This window comes from Balaenoptera musculus, chromosome 8 (assembly GCF_009873245.2).
Source record: "Balaenoptera musculus isolate JJ_BM4_2016_0621 chromosome 8, mBalMus1.pri.v3, whole genome shotgun sequence".
Taxonomy (NCBI): Eukaryota; Metazoa; Chordata; class Mammalia; order Artiodactyla; family Balaenopteridae; genus Balaenoptera; species Balaenoptera musculus.
In genome coordinates, this window is record NC_045792.1 from 7,507,262 (window position 1) to 7,525,611 (window position 18,350).

The 18,350-nt window shown below is 44.1% G+C and overlaps 1 protein-coding gene across 5 annotated transcripts; it reads right to left on the minus strand.

Moving 5' to 3' along the window:
* Positions 1 to 270: 270 nt before the first annotated feature.
* On the minus strand, positions 271 to 18,234 carry LOC118899167 (TIR domain containing adaptor protein). 5 transcript variants are annotated; one of them, XM_036860414.1, is made up of 5 exons: positions 18,120 to 18,234; positions 7,095 to 7,218; positions 6,724 to 6,882; positions 4,662 to 5,255; positions 271 to 3,180 (listed from the first exon to the last, which is right to left on the minus strand). In XM_036860414.1, the coding sequence occupies exons 3-5, from the start codon at positions 6,788 to 6,790 to the stop codon at positions 3,161 to 3,163; spliced, it is 681 nt and encodes a 226-aa protein (XP_036716309.1). In that variant the 5' UTR covers positions 6,791 to 6,882; positions 7,095 to 7,218; positions 18,120 to 18,234; the 3' UTR covers positions 271 to 3,160. The 5 variants fall into 5 exon arrangements, with proteins under 5 accessions (XP_036716309.1, XP_036716310.1, XP_036716308.1 ...); XM_036860415.1 differs by lacking the exon at positions 18,120 to 18,234 and adding an exon at positions 17,691 to 18,105 and having other exon boundaries at positions 4,662 to 5,201; XM_036860413.1 differs by lacking the exon at positions 18,120 to 18,234 and adding an exon at positions 17,691 to 18,105.
* Positions 18,235 to 18,350: the final 116 nt, after the last annotated feature.

The window sequence follows — 18,350 nt, forward strand, 5'->3', positions numbered from 1 at the left end:
TGTAATGAGAAGCCCACGCACCACAACGAAGAGTAGCCACCGCTCACCGCAACCAGAGAAAGCCCACGCGCAGCAACGAAGACCCAACGCAGCCAAAAATAAATAAATTTATAAAAAAAAAAAGACCCGGTGCAGCCAAAATAAATGAATGAATGAATAAATAAATAAATAAATAAATATATATATTTAAAAAAACCTTTTACAGTAGCAACAGAAAATACGGCGTACTAAGGAATAAATCTCATAAAAAATGTGACTGACCAATATGGAAAAGATTTATAAAGTTTTATTGAAATACATTTAAAGACATGAATAAATGGAGACATGCCATTTTTATTAGGAGAACGATTCAATATCATTAAAACATCTATCCTTTCCAAATTAATCTCTCAACTCAATGTAAGTCCAATAAAAATATTAACTGGCCTTTTCCTGGAATCTGACAAACTGAATAAACAATTTATATGAAAGAGTAAAGGAACAGGAAGGGTTGAAGTGATTTTCATGATTAAGAGGAGTGGGAAGAGCTGACCTATTAAGTTATCAAGGTTTACTAACAACAACAGTAAGTAAGCCACGGTGCCACTGACACAGGGATACATCAACAGACAAAGGGAGGAGGCTGGAGAACCCAGGAGCAGACCCTCATGTATGACAACGTATGACAGCAGTGACATCACAATCAGTGGGGGAAGGATGCACTAGTCAGTAAATAATGGCTATTCAAATGAAAAAAAAAAAAAGTATCTCTAACTTATAAACCAAGAGCAACAAAAACAAACCCAAACAAAACATCCAGGTAGGTTAAAGACCTAAATGTGAAATACTTCCAGAAGAAAATACAGGAGTAGGGAAGATTTCCTAAAGAAGACACAAAAAGCACAGACTACAAAGTAATAGATAAAAGTTTTCACATTAAAAAATAAAGCTTCTGTTCTTTAAAAGATACTGTTATATGGTGGTCATTTTTTTTTAAACTTCTAATAATTTAGAGAGACATACTTAAATATTTAGAAGAAAATAATACCTGTGATTTGCTTCAAAATGATCGTCGGGTGACTAATGGGTAGGGTTATTATTAATAAAAGCTTATCTCTGAGTTGATAATTGTTGAAACTGGGTGATAGGTATATGGGGATTCATCAAACTTCCTCCTTCCTCCTTTTAGTGTATGATATATATTTTTTTTTATAAAAAAGGCAAAAGGAAAAAAAGAATATTATGACAATGGGATACCAGTGTTCATCCACCAGCTTATTAAACACTTAAAAAACTGATGATAAGTCTAGGGAATTTCTTGGCAGTCCAGTGGTTAGGACTCGGTGCTCTCACTGCCAGGGCCCAGGTTCAATCCCTGGTCAGGGAACTAAGATCCCACAAGCCGTGCAGCATGGCAAAAAAATAAAATTTAAAAAATCGGATAATTCTAAATGTTAGCAAGAACATGAAGAAGTGGCAACTCTTAAGCACAAATGGCAGGAACATAAATTGCACAACCAATTTGGAAGAAAATTTGGTATCTTCTACCAAGACTGAAGGTGCGCACTCTTCACTACCCAGCTCTTCCCCATCTAGGTTAAATCCTAGAAAATCTTGCTCTTGGAAACATACACAAGAATAAAAACGCTCACAGGCTCATTGTTTTCAACAGCAAAAAGCCTGGAAACAACCAAATGCCCGCTTGTAAAAACACGTGCGACTGAATGGTGGTATATTTACATAACGGAATGAAAGTGGATTTACTGCAGCTCCATGAATCAACATGGATACATCTTACAAACATGGCAAAAAAAAAAAAAAAGGAATTTGCAGAATATAACACCATTTATGTAAAGTGTAAAACCATGTAAAAGTTAATATATTGTCAGGGATGCATACATATGTAATAAATTTCTAGAGAAAAGCTAAGAATGATAAATTCAAAATTCAGAATAGTGGTTACTTCTGGTGGGAGTAGGGAAGAGAATGTAAGGGCACAAAGGGAGCAACATGGGGATTGTGAGGTTTGGCTTCTAAGCTGGGTGTTGAGTACGTGAGTGTACACTGTATTATCCTTTAGTCCTTTTGTATGTAATAAGATAATCTGTAATTAAAAATAAAATTTTTTCACAATATATACAAATAGCGAATCATGTACAGTTAAAACTAATATGTTATATGTCAATTATAATCTCAATTTAATATATATATATACATTTTTTTCAGTAAAAGGAGGAGATGTGGTAGGGGGAAGTGGGAGAAGAGACACAAAAGTACACATCAGGGGAATCATAAATTCATTTCAGTTCAACAACCAAGTTTTACTGAGAAGAGATGAATGAAACTCTGCCTGTACTACAAGGTAGACAATCATCTGCCAGAAGAAATACGCTGATTCCTCTGAGTGCAGAGGTGAAGGAACTACTGTAAAAGCAGGAGTTCTGGCCAGACACCTGATGAGGCCCCCATATGTCAGAGCATTGGTGGGTGGGCTTTTGATCCCAGCTAAAGGGTCTGAGCTTTCCTTCTCTTCACCCCACCTGCTCCCTCCCCTCTTCTGTCTATTCAGACTCGTTTCTAGGTGTGAGTCTTTAATGACAGGCATGCAGTGAAAACGAATACAGGACAGTATTTGTCCTGTAGACGTGCTGAGGGCATCTTCCACGCAGCTTTCGGAAGTGAACGACTCACTGGGAGACCCCGGCAAGAGTGTGAGTGTGAAAGACGCTATACCTGTTGTTTTCTCCTGACACCTGTTCAGGGCTTCCCCAGGCAACTGGGAAAACCACCCAGCTGAGGCAAGCAGTCCAGGCTTCCAGCTCCTTACTCAGGTGAGTCACCTCTTCGGGAGGAAGGCGCCTAGACACCAGTGCCCGATTCCAGGGGAAGAAGACATAGGCACGATGTGCCAGGCTTCACGTCCAGTCACGCAGGAGGCAACACGTGGGTGATGTCTTGGTATCAGCACTTCCTTCCACCTCCACTTTCTGGCTTCCCCAGGCCTTCCTGGGAGCCCACGGTTATGGAGGCCACGGACAATCTGATCCCAGGGTCACATACAACGTGCTGCAAACTTACTCCTTACAACTTGGCACGTCTGCTGGAATCCAAGGTCCTAGGCCCTCTAACTCCATTCCCAGCTTTGCTCCAACTGTCTGCATCCGTGTTGATGTAAGAAGTGTCAGCTGAGGGTCTGCAGGTCTGAAAGAGACGAAAGAGAATCACATGGCTTGTCACCCTCCTCAAATCCCAGAATCTCTGTTTCCCCCACATGTCCCTGCTTTCGCTACCTTTTAATCTATTTTACTTCTAAACCCACTGTAATATAATGCCCCTCCCCGGATACACTTATGGTAGGCAATTCTTTCCTATTATTTTGCACCTGTTTGCGTTACTAAACCAATACTAAACCAGGGTCCCTCCTGGCATTTTCCCAGCTCTTGGTGGCCATCTCCAACCTGACCTCAGTGAGAGAAACCTAATACTATTAATACTAATAATGATAATAGTGACTTATATTTATTGAGGACTTGATAATGCGCTAGGCCCGGCCTGTCACAAGTACTTTACACGTGCCAGGCCACGTTCTGAATTTACTTAGTGTATATACTTATTTAGGTATATAGTTTCATTCTCATTTAACCAATGAGAAAACCCAGGCACAGAGCACTTAAGTAACTTGCCCAAGTGACACAGTTTTTTTCCAGAGCCTGCATTCTGAACTACAGGCAGACCTCAGAAATATTGCAGGTTCAGTTCGAGACCACCACGATAAAGCAAATATTGCAATAAAGTGAGTCACACAAATTTTTTGGCTTCCCAGTGCATACAAAAGTTATGTTTACACTTTTCTGTAGTCTATTAAGTGTGTAACAGCATTATGTTTTTAAAAACAATGTACGTGGGCTTCCCTGGTGGCGCAGTGGTTGAGAATCTGCCTGCTAATGCAGGGGACGCGGGTTCGCGTCCTGGTCTGGGAAGATCCCACATGCCGCGGAGCGGCTGGGCCCGTGAGCCACAACTGCTGAGCCTGCATGCCTGGAGCCTGTGCTCCGCAACGAGAGAGGCCACGATAGTGAGAGGCCCGCGCACTGTGATGAAGGGTGGCCCCCACTCGCCGCAACTAGAGAAAGCCCTCGCACAGAAACGAAGACCCAACATAGCAATCAATCAAGCAATCAATCAATCAATAAATCTTTAAAAAAAAAAAAAAAAAAAAAAAAAAAAAAAAAAAAAAAAAAAAAAAAAAAACAAAAAAAAAAACAATGTACGTGCCTTCATAGAGAACTATATTCAATAACCTATGATAAACCATAATGGAAAGAATATTTTAAAAAAAGAATGTGTGTATATATATCTATATCTGTATCTATATCTGAATCACTTTGCTGTGCAACAGAAACTAACACAACCTTGTAAATCAACTACACTTCAATAAAAAATGGATTAAAAAAACAATGTACATGCCTTAATTTAAAAATATGTTATTACTAAAAAAAATGCTAATCATCATCTGACAACGCAGGGTTGCCACAAACCTATTTGTAAAAAAAAAGCGCAGCATCTGCTAAGTGCTCTAAACTGAAGCCTGCACTAGGCCACATTGGGTGTCTCCTAAAAGCCCAAGTAGAGCAGGCGCGATGGCTGAAGCCCCTTTCCCTTCTCCCTTCCCCGTAACTTACACCGCGTGACAGCCTCCTTGACCTGGCGAAAGCCGCCGTCGGGACCCCAGCCGTCCACGAAGTACATGAATCGGAGCTCGGCGGGGTAGGCGGCTCTGGGGAGGCCCGACATCAGCGGGATGGTGCGGCCCTCCGCCCCGGGGGCCTCGCTCAGCGCCTGCAGCATCTGGTACCTGCACCACGGGTCCCGCAGGAAGCCCTGCGTGATGAGCAGCACGCGACAGTGGCTGCTGCTCAGGGCCTGGTACAGCTCGGACACTATGGCGCCGCCGGGGGTCGCGTCGCGAAGCTGCAGGAAGCAGCGCAGGCCGGCAGCGCTGCCCTCCAGGTAGGAGACCAGCTCCTGCGCGGCCACCAGGTCCTCCTCGCTGTGGCACACGCACACGTCATAGTCTTTGCTCCAGCGGCCGCTGCCGCCGCTGCTGCCGCCGTGGGCGCCCACGTGTGTCGGCGGCGGGGTGGGAGACACCGCTGGGCTGGGGCCCAGGGGTGGGGGCCTGTCCGAGGAGCTCGGCTGTGAGACGTCACTGCGGGTGCTTTCTGGGGAGACGGGCGTCTTTGTGGGTTTTCTCGACAGGGCCTGCCTGAACCAGTCTGCGGGGAAGAAGCACTGCTCTGGCCTGGAGTTTTCAGCAGGGGTCTCCTGGCGACCCCCCCAGAGAGGAGCCACCTCGGGGAGGAGGCCAGCCCATCTCCCCTGTCCACCTTCTCACAACTGCTGCTCTGCGACTGTGTACATCCCTCAGGACTTGCCCAGAAGTTTCCCTTGTCTTTAAAGGTTTCGGGAGTACATAAAAACTCTGTCAGTTTTATAAGTCGGCAGGGATGTAATGCCAGCCTGTCTTACTGTACTGCATATTCTAAAGTTGCTAAGAGAATAGATCTTAAAAGTTCTCATCCCAAGAAGAAAATAAATCTGTAACTATGTATGGTGATGGATGTTAACTAAACTTATTGTGATTACTTCACAATGTATACGAATGTTGCATCATTATGCTAATGAATGCTGTATGTCAATTATACCTCAATAATTTTTTGTAAAGCTTTTGGTATAACAACAATATGAGGGAAAAAAAAAGAAAGAAAGAAAGAAAGGAAGGGAGGGAGGGAGGGAGGAAGGAAGGAAGAAAGAAAAGAACTCTGGCTGTTTCACCAGCCTGATTGGGAAAGATGGCTTTGTCTGCCCCACGCCCTTCGATTGCTGGTACCCCCCTAACCTATCCTAACCAGAACTTCCCACAAGCTGACTAGTCAACCATCTGTGAGTCAGTAAGTAGAGCTATGTTAAGCTGGTAAAGATCAATTAGTCCCCAAACCCACTTTCAGCATTGAGGGGAGGTGGATTTAGATTAAGGGGCTACCCATTATGGGAGGGAGAGAGGCAGGGATTGGCATCTGTTTGGCCCTGAGAAATCCTAGCTTGTTGCTAAATGGGTAAAACGGAAATGTGGGAGAGGACCACTCACTGCCCAGAGTACCTGAAGACCTTAGAGCTGAGTGATCCGGGACCACACTTTGGAGTGGGGCACACAGATTTGATTGTGGACCTGCCACTTGCTTTCTATACGACCATAAGCAAGTCAGTCTATGTCTCCACTTCCTCATCTGTAAAATGGGTTCATTTTAGTTGTTGTTGAAGATCAGCAGAGATAATGCAGTGTCTGGCATATTGTGAGTACTCCAAATGGTTTCAACTCAGCTTCCCCAGCTTTTGACCTGGACAGAAAGTATGGTGTCCTGGAGGTTGATTTGTTTTTTTCTCTCTGCTTGGCTCCTACCTCTGAATGGTTCAGGGCGATTTAGATAAAAAGAGACGCCCTGTTAAGCACTCAGCACAGTGGTTTCCAGGCTGGGAAGACTAGCTGAGCACACCTGGGAAACCTGTGAGCCAAAAGGACTGAAGGCTCCCTGATGCACGCCCCTTCACTCCCCACAGAGCCTCTGGGCACTGAGGTCAAGGCAGGACCCCCCACGCCCACCCCGTCAGCCTCCCTGCATCTCTCCAGGGCCTGTGCTTGGGGGCCAGGTAGCCTCCTGGAATTAGGAGTCTGTGTCCACTCACCAGCCATCTTGCCCAGAGGCTTCTTGGACCTGGAACGAGGAGCTGGCAAGGAGGGTGATGATGCCATAGTGGTGGGCTCCAAACTAACCCCATGAGATCAGGCATTGGTAAAGTGGGAGAAGGGAGGGGACCCAGTCTTGACCTCATCCAACAGCCATCCTACAAGAGACAGAGAGACAGGATCACAAAAGCTGTACTTAACCTTACTCCCAGTCCCAGTGGGTGGGCTCTGGCATTTCTTTCTCTCCTGGTGCCTGACAGAGGCTCAGTCTCTAGATCGGCCCCTCATCCCTTTGGGGATTAGGGACAGACACCACTGGGATCCAGGCTGGTTGCCAGCTGAACCCCGACTATGTAGCCATCAGACTTACAGAGTATGAGCTCAGCATGACCAGCAGAGTGACGGTTCTCCGCGCCACCTGGCCAGGGTTGCATTCGGGATCTGGGGAAGGGCGGCTGGCAGGCAGCTTGTTGTAAGGACTTCCTGTGTAAATGCTGAAATCAGAGAAGAAGGTCTGTTACTATTTGGACAAATAATTACGTATCAAGGTAGACAGATGCTGAGCAGTAGAGAGAGAGCACATGAAAGGAACCTTGGGGGACGTTTCCTCCAGGTCTGCCTTCCCCTGAATAACTCCCTCCCTCCATCCACCCACCCATCCTCCCTCCACTCCCTCCCTCCCTCCCTCAGCTGTACATAGTGGTAAAGGCTGCAGACTCTGCAGGCAGAGGTCCTAGATCTCATCTCTTATGAACTGTGGCCTCTGGTAAACTACTTTACTCTTGCTAAACTTTAGCTTTTTTTTTTTTTTTAATTTATTTTATTTATTTATTTTTGGCTGCATTGGGTCTTCGTTGCTTGCTGCACGCAGGCTTTCTCTAGTTGTGGCGAGCGGGGGCTACTCTTTGTTGCGGTGCACGGGCTTCTCATCGCGGTGGCTTCTCTTGTTGCTGAGCACGGGCTCTAGGGCGCGTGGGCTTCAGTAGTTGTAGCACGCGGGCTCCGTAGTTGTGGCTCACGGGCTTAGTTGCTCGGCATCCTGTGGGATCTTCCCGGACCAGGGCTCGAACTCATGTCCCCTGCATTGACAGGCGGATTCTTAACCACTGCGCCACCAGGGAAACCCTAAACTTTAGCTTTTCCATCTGTGAAATGGAAATAATACTACAGCCTGCTCAGCATTACTGTGAAGATTATATGAGATGATTTATGTAAAACGCATGGCATACAATGCTCAGAAAATAGTGTGGGTTAGTGTGTATTTAGAATAATCTAGATATTGGAGGGATCTATTCAATGTTATTCCAAATTCCGGAGGGTTTTTGGTTTGTTTTTTTTAGGGGGGGAGGGAAGGGATTGTCAAACAGCATCTAAATTTATATGGAAATGCAAAGGCCCATTAGACGGGCAACTCGCCATGGCCATGTTCTCTTCCCACCACAGTGACCTGATGTCCCTGATGGTGGAGGCTCTTTCTGCCTAGGTTTCTGGGAGGACACTGCGTGGGGCAGAGCCCACCCTGATCCAAGATGAAGCCACTGTGTTCTAGTGGATTCTGAAGATGAAGGGCTGGTGGAGAACTTGGTTCTAGAGCAAGGACTGCTTTCTCATTATTTGATGGATCTGCAGAGGTCAAAACAACCCCCCCTCCGCCCCCACCACCCAGGAACTCACAGAGAAACGGCTTGTCTGAATAGACGCGCTGAGATAAGAGTTTTCAAAATTTAAAGAATGTCCTTCAGGGCTTCCCTGGTGGCGCAGTGGTTAAGAATCCGCCTGCCAATGCAGGGGACACGGGTTCGAGCCCTGGTCCGGGAAGATCCCACACGCCGCAGAGCAACTAAGCCCGTGCGCCACAACTACTGAAGCCTGCACGCCTAGACCCCGTGCTCCGCAATAAGAGAAGCCCCGCTTGCTGCAACTAGAGAAAGCCCGCGCACAGCAACGAAGATCCAACACAGCCAAAAATAATACATAAAATTAAATAAATAAATTAGAAAAAAAAGAATGTCCTTCAATGTTGGACAAAAATGCTTCATTCTGCTAAATGCTGGACACCCTTATGCTAAGCTGATAAAGAGAAGACAAGAGATACTGATGATTCATGAAAATATACCAAAGTTCAAAAAAAGGAGAACTTCCACTGCAGCAGTAGTGGGTGCAGGGGTGTGGGAGGAGGAGGAGGAGTTGCGACGGGCTCGGGACCAGAAGTACATTTGAAAGAGCAAAGCAGAGAGCTGCTACGCGAGCCAAAAAGACATGAAAAGGGGAACATTAACAAGGACATGGGTTTCTTTTCCTACCTAATATTCTTTGGATTTCAGCCCCTAAGTGGTGAGATTGAGGCAGTGCCTGGTAACCACTGTTAGGTTTTGAAATCCTTTTCCTGGTCAGTAGTCTCTGTTTCTTGACATCTTCATTTCAACCATTCAAGATGTCCTTCCCCTCCCCACCCCGCCCCCCAGCAGTAGACACAATGTTACTTGCTTTTTATATTATTTAAATCTTTTTTTCAATTGTGTTTTAATTTGAAAATTCATTATTTGGCCTTGATACACTTACAAACTGGAGAATCATTTGATATTTTTAATGACAGCCTAAAGGTTCAAAATTAACATAACACTTAACAGATGTAGATAGATCTAAGTTTCAGTTTCTCATTTTATCAAATGACGTGTCTTTTTGGCGATACATGTTGATTTTGGGTAGCTGCCTTTTTTCATTGCTTGTTTAAGAAATCCAATTGCCCAACAGCCACTGGAAGTAGATTGGTATAAGCCCTAGTGATTGATATTATGGAAAAGTTCAAACACAGGAAATAGCATCTTTGACAAAGGATAATTGAGCAAGAATGCAGATCAGTTCCATTAACTGTATACACTGTCTACTTCCTAGAGTCTAAAACCATACTGCATTTTCCTTGTTACTTTTTCAGTTCTGTACAGCTGAGGCGGTGGAGCAATCACATTCAAATACGCTTTAATCTTTACAAGATTTAGTAACAGTCTATATCAAGATATGGTCGAGATATGGGAGACATAGTTGTCAGGCAGGTAAGAAGATAATGAACCCAAATCTCCAACTGGAAGGTCTCATCCCTCACTCCGTCTATTCTCTGATTTGTTATGTAGTCACCTTTCCCTGTGCTTTTAAAACATTCATCAAGTAGAATGATATAGACCTAAATACCTACTTTGTAGATAATTACAAAGACTTGACAGAAAATTAGTAAAGAGCTTCTTCAAAAGAAAAAAAAAAAAAGCAGTAGCCTGTTACCATCAGTGTTTTTAGAATGCTTTTTCAATATTACATGAAGGAACTTAATATGTGAGGTAAATAAAGTTTCACTGTATAAAATCCCAAGTGTATGAAGTATTATTCAATATCTAACTGGTCTCCAGTATCTATTATATAGGGAATGTTCTGAAACCTATGAAGGCATATGATTATGTATCTTATATCACATTTCTGTTAAGCTGGAATCACTGTCAGTGGTCCCCAAAGACATCCACACCCTAATCCTCAGAACCAGTGAAAATAAGCTACCTTACTTGGCAGAAGCTGACTTTGCAGATGTGATTAAGGGTCTGGAGATGGGAAGATTAGCCTGGATTATCCAGGTGGGCCAAATGTAATCCCAAAGGTCTTAGAAGAGGAAGACAGGAGGGTCAGAGTGAGAGAAGAGATGTGACAACAGAAGCAGAGGTGGGTGTAGCGTGGGGCTGTGCGCAAGGAAGGCGGCAGCCTCTAGAAGCCAGAAAAGGCAAGGACCTGGATTCCTCCCTAGAGCCTCCAGAAGGGGTGCAGCCCCACTGACCCACTTCAGACTGTGACTGCCACAACTATAAGATAATCAGTGTGTGTGGTATGAATCCACTACGTTTGTGGTACTTTATTGCAGAAGCAATAGGAAACTACTACACTATGTTTGATTGTATGTGAGACTAATGAATGGGGAAAGCACTGAATCTGAGTGCTAAAAACTGGTCTGCCTGGGACTTCCCTGGCGGTCCAGCAGTTGAGGCTCTGCGCTTCCACTGCAGGGCGGGGGGCGGATTCGATCCCTGGTCGGGGAACTAAGATCCCTGCATGTCGTGTGGTGCAGCCAGAAAGTAAACAAACAAACAAACAAAAAACTGGTCTGCTTAAAGATTTAAATTGTTTGAGGGAGTTTTTCACTTCTTTGATGGATAAATTATTATCTACTCTTCATGTGATTTTTGACTTTAAGAACACTGGTTTCAAAGGCTCCAACACTGGCTTCTCAAACATTTGCTGAAACACTTGTCAGGGCAGGATGCGTTAGAACTTGCAGGACGACGTCCCTTAAAGTGCTGAAATTAATCGTTAATAGCTAGAGAGGCACAACACACTGTTTCTGAGGAGTTGCGGACTGTGGTGGGCAGACCCTAAGGTGGCCCCATGTTCATACCTGTGAGTGTGGGCAGGACCCATGACTTCTTACCAAAAGAATATGGCAAGGGTTGTAGTATGTCACTCACATGATTGGGTTATTCTGTAGGGTGTGTGTGTTTGCATGTGTATATAAATGTATATACACATCATATATATAGTAACATAATCGTGTGTGTGTATATGTGTATATACATACATATGGTATGTATATTTGCTATATAAGATGTGTATATATAAATATAACATATAAATGAATATTATGTACATATGTACGTATGTGCATGGGTGTAGGTGTGGGTGTAAAAATTCATCTTAGCAGACTGGAGAGAGACTCCCTTGCTGACTTGGAAGAATTTCCCATGTCATGAGAGGGCAAAGTGTCAAGGAACTTCAGGCAGCCTCAAGAAGCCAAGAGTGGTGACCAGCTGATGGCCAGCAAGAAAGCAGACCCCAGTCCTACAACTTCAAGGAGGTGAATTCTGCCAACAGACAACAACCTGAGGGGGCTTAGTAGTGGGTCTTTTCCCATTTGCATCTCTGATGGCACCGCAGCCCTAGCTAACACCTGGACTGCAGCTGGGTGAGACTCCAACGGAAGACTCAGCCAAGCCTTTCACAGGCCCTTGACCCACAGAAACTATGAGATAACAAATAGGTGTTGGTTTAAGTTGCTAAATTTGTAGTAATTTGTCATGCAGCACAGAAAATGAACACAGGGACGAACCAAAATGATGGGTGAAAATGCCAGTTCCTGGGCCCCATCCCAAATCTACTGAATCAAATCTCTGGGTGTAAGACTCGGGAATGTGATTTTTAAACAAGTACCCCAGGAATTCCCTGGCGGTCCAGTGGTTAGGACTCAGCTGTCTCACTGCTGGGGCCCTGGGTTTGATCCCTGATTGGGGAACTAAGATCCTACAAGCCGCGCAGTGCGTCACAAAAAACAAAAACCAAAAAAAACCCAAAAAGCACAAAAGCCAAAAAACAAAAAACAAGTACCCCAGGATTCTGATATAACTAAGGATTGGTCTAGTGGGCTGCAGCCGTGACTCCTAAACTAAGCTGTATACAATTATCACCTAGAGAGCTTTTAAAAATATAGCTGCCCCTGGAAATTCTTATTCAATAGTTCAGAAGTGGGGCCCCCAAATCTGTACTTTTTTAAGAGCTCTCCAGGTAATTCTGACACAAGGAACCACTCATCTCGATTTATATACGCAGTGGAATAACTGAAAACTGCCTGGCAAATCTTGGGATTTGATTTTGTGAAATAAATTTCAAACTACTAATTTTGCTATAAAGTCAGATTTAAGATGGGACTCTAGCAAGCAGAAAACTGAAGTCTTATAGCCTGTATTAAATTAAATCATTTTGCTGAATTTTTGCTGCATATATAACAAGGTACATATGCTTTCAGCACTACATTTTGTAAATTTTGAAGACTTTTAAACATTTCAAATATATGTGTGAGTGTGTGTGTGTATGTGTATATAAAAGCACCCACTGCTTTATTTTTCTTAATATTTTGGCCGCGAGGCTTGCGGGATCTCAGCCCCCCGACCAGGGATCACACCCCAGCCACGGCAGTGACAGTACTGAATCTTAACCACTAGGCCACTAGGGAACTCCCTAAATTTAATTATATATCAAAAGTATTGTTACTTGGTTGTTAAAATCTAAAACCTTAGCTGTATTTTAGTCACATGGGAATATATCTTACTGACCAAACACGGAATGTGAAGCATTTTAACTAGTGCTGCTGTATTTTGCAAAATGTAGCAAATTGGTCTTTGGAAAACAGCTCCTTAGTTTTAAAAAACTGCCTTAGTTTTGAAACTATGTCACATGCGTACTAAAGGTCATTTTAAACTGAAATGGTGTGAACTTATTTTGTATTTGCTGTAGGTCTCAAGTAAATACGCAGGCATTGAATGTAATCTAGATTGTGCCAGCAGTGAATTTAATGACGGATATAGTTTACAAATTATGCCTTTATACATTAGTTCCCTTTTGAGCTTACAAAATGACTGCTTTTTATATATTTTTGAAAAAGGCTTGGGGGGGCGGTTAGATTAAAAAAAAACTAAGATTTTTAAAGAGGAACTTTATGAAGACTTCCACTACCAGAATAATAAAAACTTACTATAAAGCAACAGTAGGTTTAAGATCCTAGTGGGATATTTGCATGGAGACACATGCCAAGCCATATGTTTAAAATGAGTCTGGAGTTTGAAGAAGGCAGCAGGGCCAGAATTATAGATGTGGTAGTCATCAGCCTGTATGTGATAATTCAAATCATCTGGGGAAAGCGTAGCACGGAAAGAGACAAAGCATTAAGGAATACCTACAGTTAAAACATGGAGAGGGGAAAGTTTTACAAGCAGACACATCAGGAGAGTGCAATGTTATGATAGGCAAGGAAACAGAGTTTTGAAAATGAGATGGTGTTTACAATGGTGTTGGTGAACAATGTCAAATGCCCAGTGAGGATTAAGAAGAAGCATTTGAATTTGAAAATTAGGAGAGACCAACTGCCTACACAATACCCCGCTTTCATTTAGAACAGAAACTAGATTATGGGGAACAAATGAAATGCCTGCTAGAAAATGAAGACAGTAATTATACACTTTTTAAGTTTTGCCTGTGAAGTGAAGGGAAGATGTAACATCATAGTATAAACAGAAAACAAGATTTACTGGTTTTTTTGTTTGTTTGTTTTTCTTTTTCAGGAGATTTCAGTACGTTTATAACACTTTTAACTAAATAGGCTGACTACAAAATAGGTTGACTATCACACGTAATTACTTACTGAAATACCATCCCAAGTTAAAGCGCAATGATTACGTCACATGCTTAAAAATTTAACAGAAGACTGGCATTATTTTCCAAAGAATCATGTCAGAGAACATGAATTGTAGGAACTGATTCATGAATAGTTGTCTTATTAGAGCAAATGAATCAGCAATGTTTAGCTTTAAGATTCTGTTCCCTAACTTTTTATAATATCTTCATCTTTCATTAGCAAATATTTCATTAATATCTAATTCTGTTCATATTTAACCATAACCAGACAGAAAGTCTTAGTAATGTCTGGGGACCAAAGAAGGATGAAAATTTGCAATCTGTATCTTCCTAACAGAGAATAATTTCAAATAACTTAAAAGCATATTGTTCAGAAGTATTTACCAGAAGGAAATAATAGTAACTCTAGGCTATACAAGTCTATATTCTTATTGGAATACCTGCATTATTCCTGCTATTTGTGCTATTTTAAAACCAGACATCTTATTATTTTCACTGGGCCTTTCTTCTTTGTTAAAATCTACCTCCAACTTGGTTTCTTAGTACAATTTACCAATATCAGTAGGGCAGATAAGAGATATCTATTAAGTAAATGCCAAATATAATGAAAATATATTACAAAAGATTCATATTAAACTGAATTGTTTAGGCTTCAAAAATAGAAATTGAAACATTCTACTCTAAATTAGAAAAACAGTCTTGATTTCAATGGATAGTACAACTATCCATTGTACAAAAGTTGCCAAAATCCGATGATTCTCCCATATTTCTGCTATTATCACTTCCTGTTCCTGATCTTCGTTATGTATTCTCTGTCTCAGTGAATTACACACAACCCATTCACTTGCCTTATCTACATACCTAGGAATCATCTTTGACTGCCACTCTCCTCTACATCTCTTCAATTACTAAACCTGTCAATTATATCTATTCAATATTAAATAGTTCAGACCACCATAGACTGTCACCTGGATGACTTCAGTTTACTAACTCATTTTCCCATCTCTGATCACATCATTCTGTCGCTTAATATCAATGTTTCCTCATTGCTTTTAAAGCCCAAATTCCTTATAATGACTTACCAAGCTCTTAAATATATGGTCCCTGTTTACCTTCCCAGCCTCATATTCTTTTGATCACTCTCTGTCTCCACTCCGTACTCTCTAGCTTATATCTTCAGACATACGGAACAATCAGTGATAATTTGTGCACAAGGACAAACAGAGTAATGGAAGAACAGGGTGTCCAGAAACAGACCCACATCTATACAGTCTGCTGGTTTATGACAAAGCTGACACTGCAGTGCAGTGGGGAAAGGTGGTCTCTTTACTAGATGGTGCTGGGTCAATTTAGACAGCCTTGTGGGAAAAATGAATCTTGACCCATATATCCCACCATACCAAAAAAGTAATTTCAGATGGATAGTAGATATATGTGAGGATAACAATAAAGCTTTTAGAAGAAAATATAGGAGATTATTTTCCTGACTTTGATTATTTTCCTGATTTTTAAAAATTGAGATATAATTGACATACAACATTATATTAGTTTCAGATGAACAACACAATGATTCGATTTATGTATGTATTTAGAAATGATCATCACAATAAGTCTAATTAGCTTCCACTACCATGCATAATTACAAAATTTTTTTTCTTGTCCTCAGGACTTTTAAGTACTACTGTCTTAGCAACTTTCAAATATACAATACAGTATTATTAACCATGGTCACCATGTTGTACATTACATTCCCAGGACTTATTTATTTTATAACTAGAAGTTTATACCTTTTGACCACCTTCACCCATTTCGCCCACTCCCTACCCCCCAGGATAGGCAACAATTTTTTTAAAAAAACTGAACATAAATAATAGAACCATAAGGGGAAAAATGATAAACTGGACAACATTAAAATGAAGAACTTCTGTTCTTCAAAAGACATCATTAGGACAGTGAAAGGCAATCTCCTGAGAGAGAGAGAAGATATTTTAAAAATACATATCCAATATGTCTCATATCCAGAATATTTAAGAACTCTTACAAACTGGTAAGAAAAAGAGAGACAACCTATTGGAAAAATGGGCACAAGAATTGAACAGACACTTCACAAAAGGGTATCCAAACGCCCAACAGATGTATGAAAAGATGCACAATTTATTAGTCACCAGAGGAATGCAAATTAAAACCTCAATGCAACCCCACTTCCCACTCACTCAGCAGAATGGCTACAATGAAAAAGACAGACAATATCAAGTATTGGTAAGCATGTGGAGAAACAGGAACTCATATACTGCCTGTGGGAGTGCAAATTGGTAGGAGGACTTTGAAAAACTGTCTGGCGCTATATTCCACTTCTAGGAATGTACCCAACAGCAATGCTAACATATGCTCACCAAAAGACAAACATAAGAATGCCTCAGCAGCACTATTTACAATAACCCCAAGCTGGAAACAACCGTATCCATCAATCCTAGTATCCGGTAGAATGTAGAAATAAATTGTGGTCTATCCATACAGTGAAAAATTACACGTCAGTGAGAATAAATGAACGAGTGCTAAATGCAACAGGGTTCAATCTATATATTGAGTATAAAACACCATACACAAAAGTACATAAGTATGATCCCAAGTATCCAAAATTCAAAACCAAATAAAACTATTTTATGACGTTAGAAACCAGGATAGCAGTTACCCATGGGTGAAAGTAGTGATTGGAAGTGGGCATAAGAGGGCATCTGAGGAGTTCCCTGGTGGCCTAGGGGTTAGGATTCCAGGCTTTCACTACTGGGTGCCAGGGTTCAATCCCTGGCCGGGGCCTGAGATCCCACGAGCTGTTTGGTGCAGTCAAAAAACTCTGGAGTGTGAGTAATGTTTTATTTATTCTGGGTGTGGGCTGCACAGGAATGTCACTGCGTGACACTGGGAAAGCTGTACACTTAAGATCTGTGCACTTTTCTGTGTGTGGGTTGTATTTCAATTTTTAAAAAAGGTTTTAAAAATAACTAGATGTGACTTCCTCTGACAATGGGTCCTTCCTGACCCTCGTGGCCCCTGGGTTAGGTGCATCGGCTTGGGGAGCCTGTACTCCATCCTCCCCTCTCTTAGCTGCACCTGTCAGGGTGTGTGTGGTTCCTAGTGTCCCCAGGTAGAGGACGAGGGCTGACTCTGTCCTGTTCAGTGCTGTCACACGATGCCCAGCCCATCGGAGAGGTTCGTGAAATGACTGTGGAAGGGGTCGCTCCGTAGGCCTGTAACCCTAAGTAAAGCCCTGTTCTTGCTGAAACACTGTCACAAAGGCCATCAGAAGAGCAGAGGGAGAGGCTGCGACCAAAGCAGAGAAGGAGGCGAGAGCCTGGAAGAAAAAGAATCTACAGTTCAAGACCGAAGCCACCTGAACCAGGCAGGCTCCTCAAGCTCAGGGAGGTCTCCCTGCACGAGCTTCTTGGCGACAGAGAAGGTGCCAGCTCTCTCCGAGGGCCTTTTCACCCGTTTCCGCGTTGTGGGGGCTACGAGCGGCCAGGTGAAGGGGCGCAGAGGGGACGGCGGTGAACCGGCCAGAGGTGTCGCAGGGAGGGGGCAAGTCCGCGACCGGGGACCGGGGACCGGGCCGCTAACGGGGCCAAACGCGGGGGTCCACTGCCCGCGGGAGTCCTGCCGGCCCAGCCGCCTGCCCGCCCCGCTCGCCCGCTCGCCCGGCCTGCGGGGCCCCGCCGCGCCCGCTCCCGCCCGCGCCTCCCCGAGCGCTCACCTGCGCCTGGGTGCGCGGGGCGCTGCCTCGGTGCGGCCGGTGCGGGGCGCGGACTCCGGCGCCCGGCGGGCCGCTCGCCCACGGGAAGTGCAGCCGGCCGCCCGCTGCCCCGGAAGCGCCGAGGCTCCCGGCCCGCGGCTCCTCCTCCGCCCGCCGCTCCCGCGCCCCCAGCCCGACCCGAGGGGGCGGCCCGCCCGCCGGCAGCCGGGTCCTCCGCGCCCGCTTCCCCGGGCTCGCAGGGAGGTTCGTGGCCATCTGCGCAGCTAAGGACCGGGCGGAAGCTTGGAGATGAGTCTTTCCTCCCGAGTTCCCCGAAACCCACCAGGAGAACCTGCAGCCTCGGCTGTGTTCTCTGTCGCGGACACGGAAAGAAACCCCTTACTTCATTCACTGAGTCTTCTCGACGCCTTGCCAGGGAAGCGTTTATACCTTTTTTCTTTTCAGGCAAGTGAGGACGATGATGCCGGACTTTTCCAATGGCCACACACAGTCAGTGGTGAGGCGGAGAGGCCGGCGGCCGTGGCAGCCGTGAGGGCAGCCCCCGGGGCCGGGGCGCCTGGCACGCGCCCCTGAAGTTCATGGCCCAGCGCACGGCCGGCCGGGCACGGCTCTGCGGGCAGTAACGCCTGGCCGAGTGTGACGGGCGAACGGTGGCGAGGC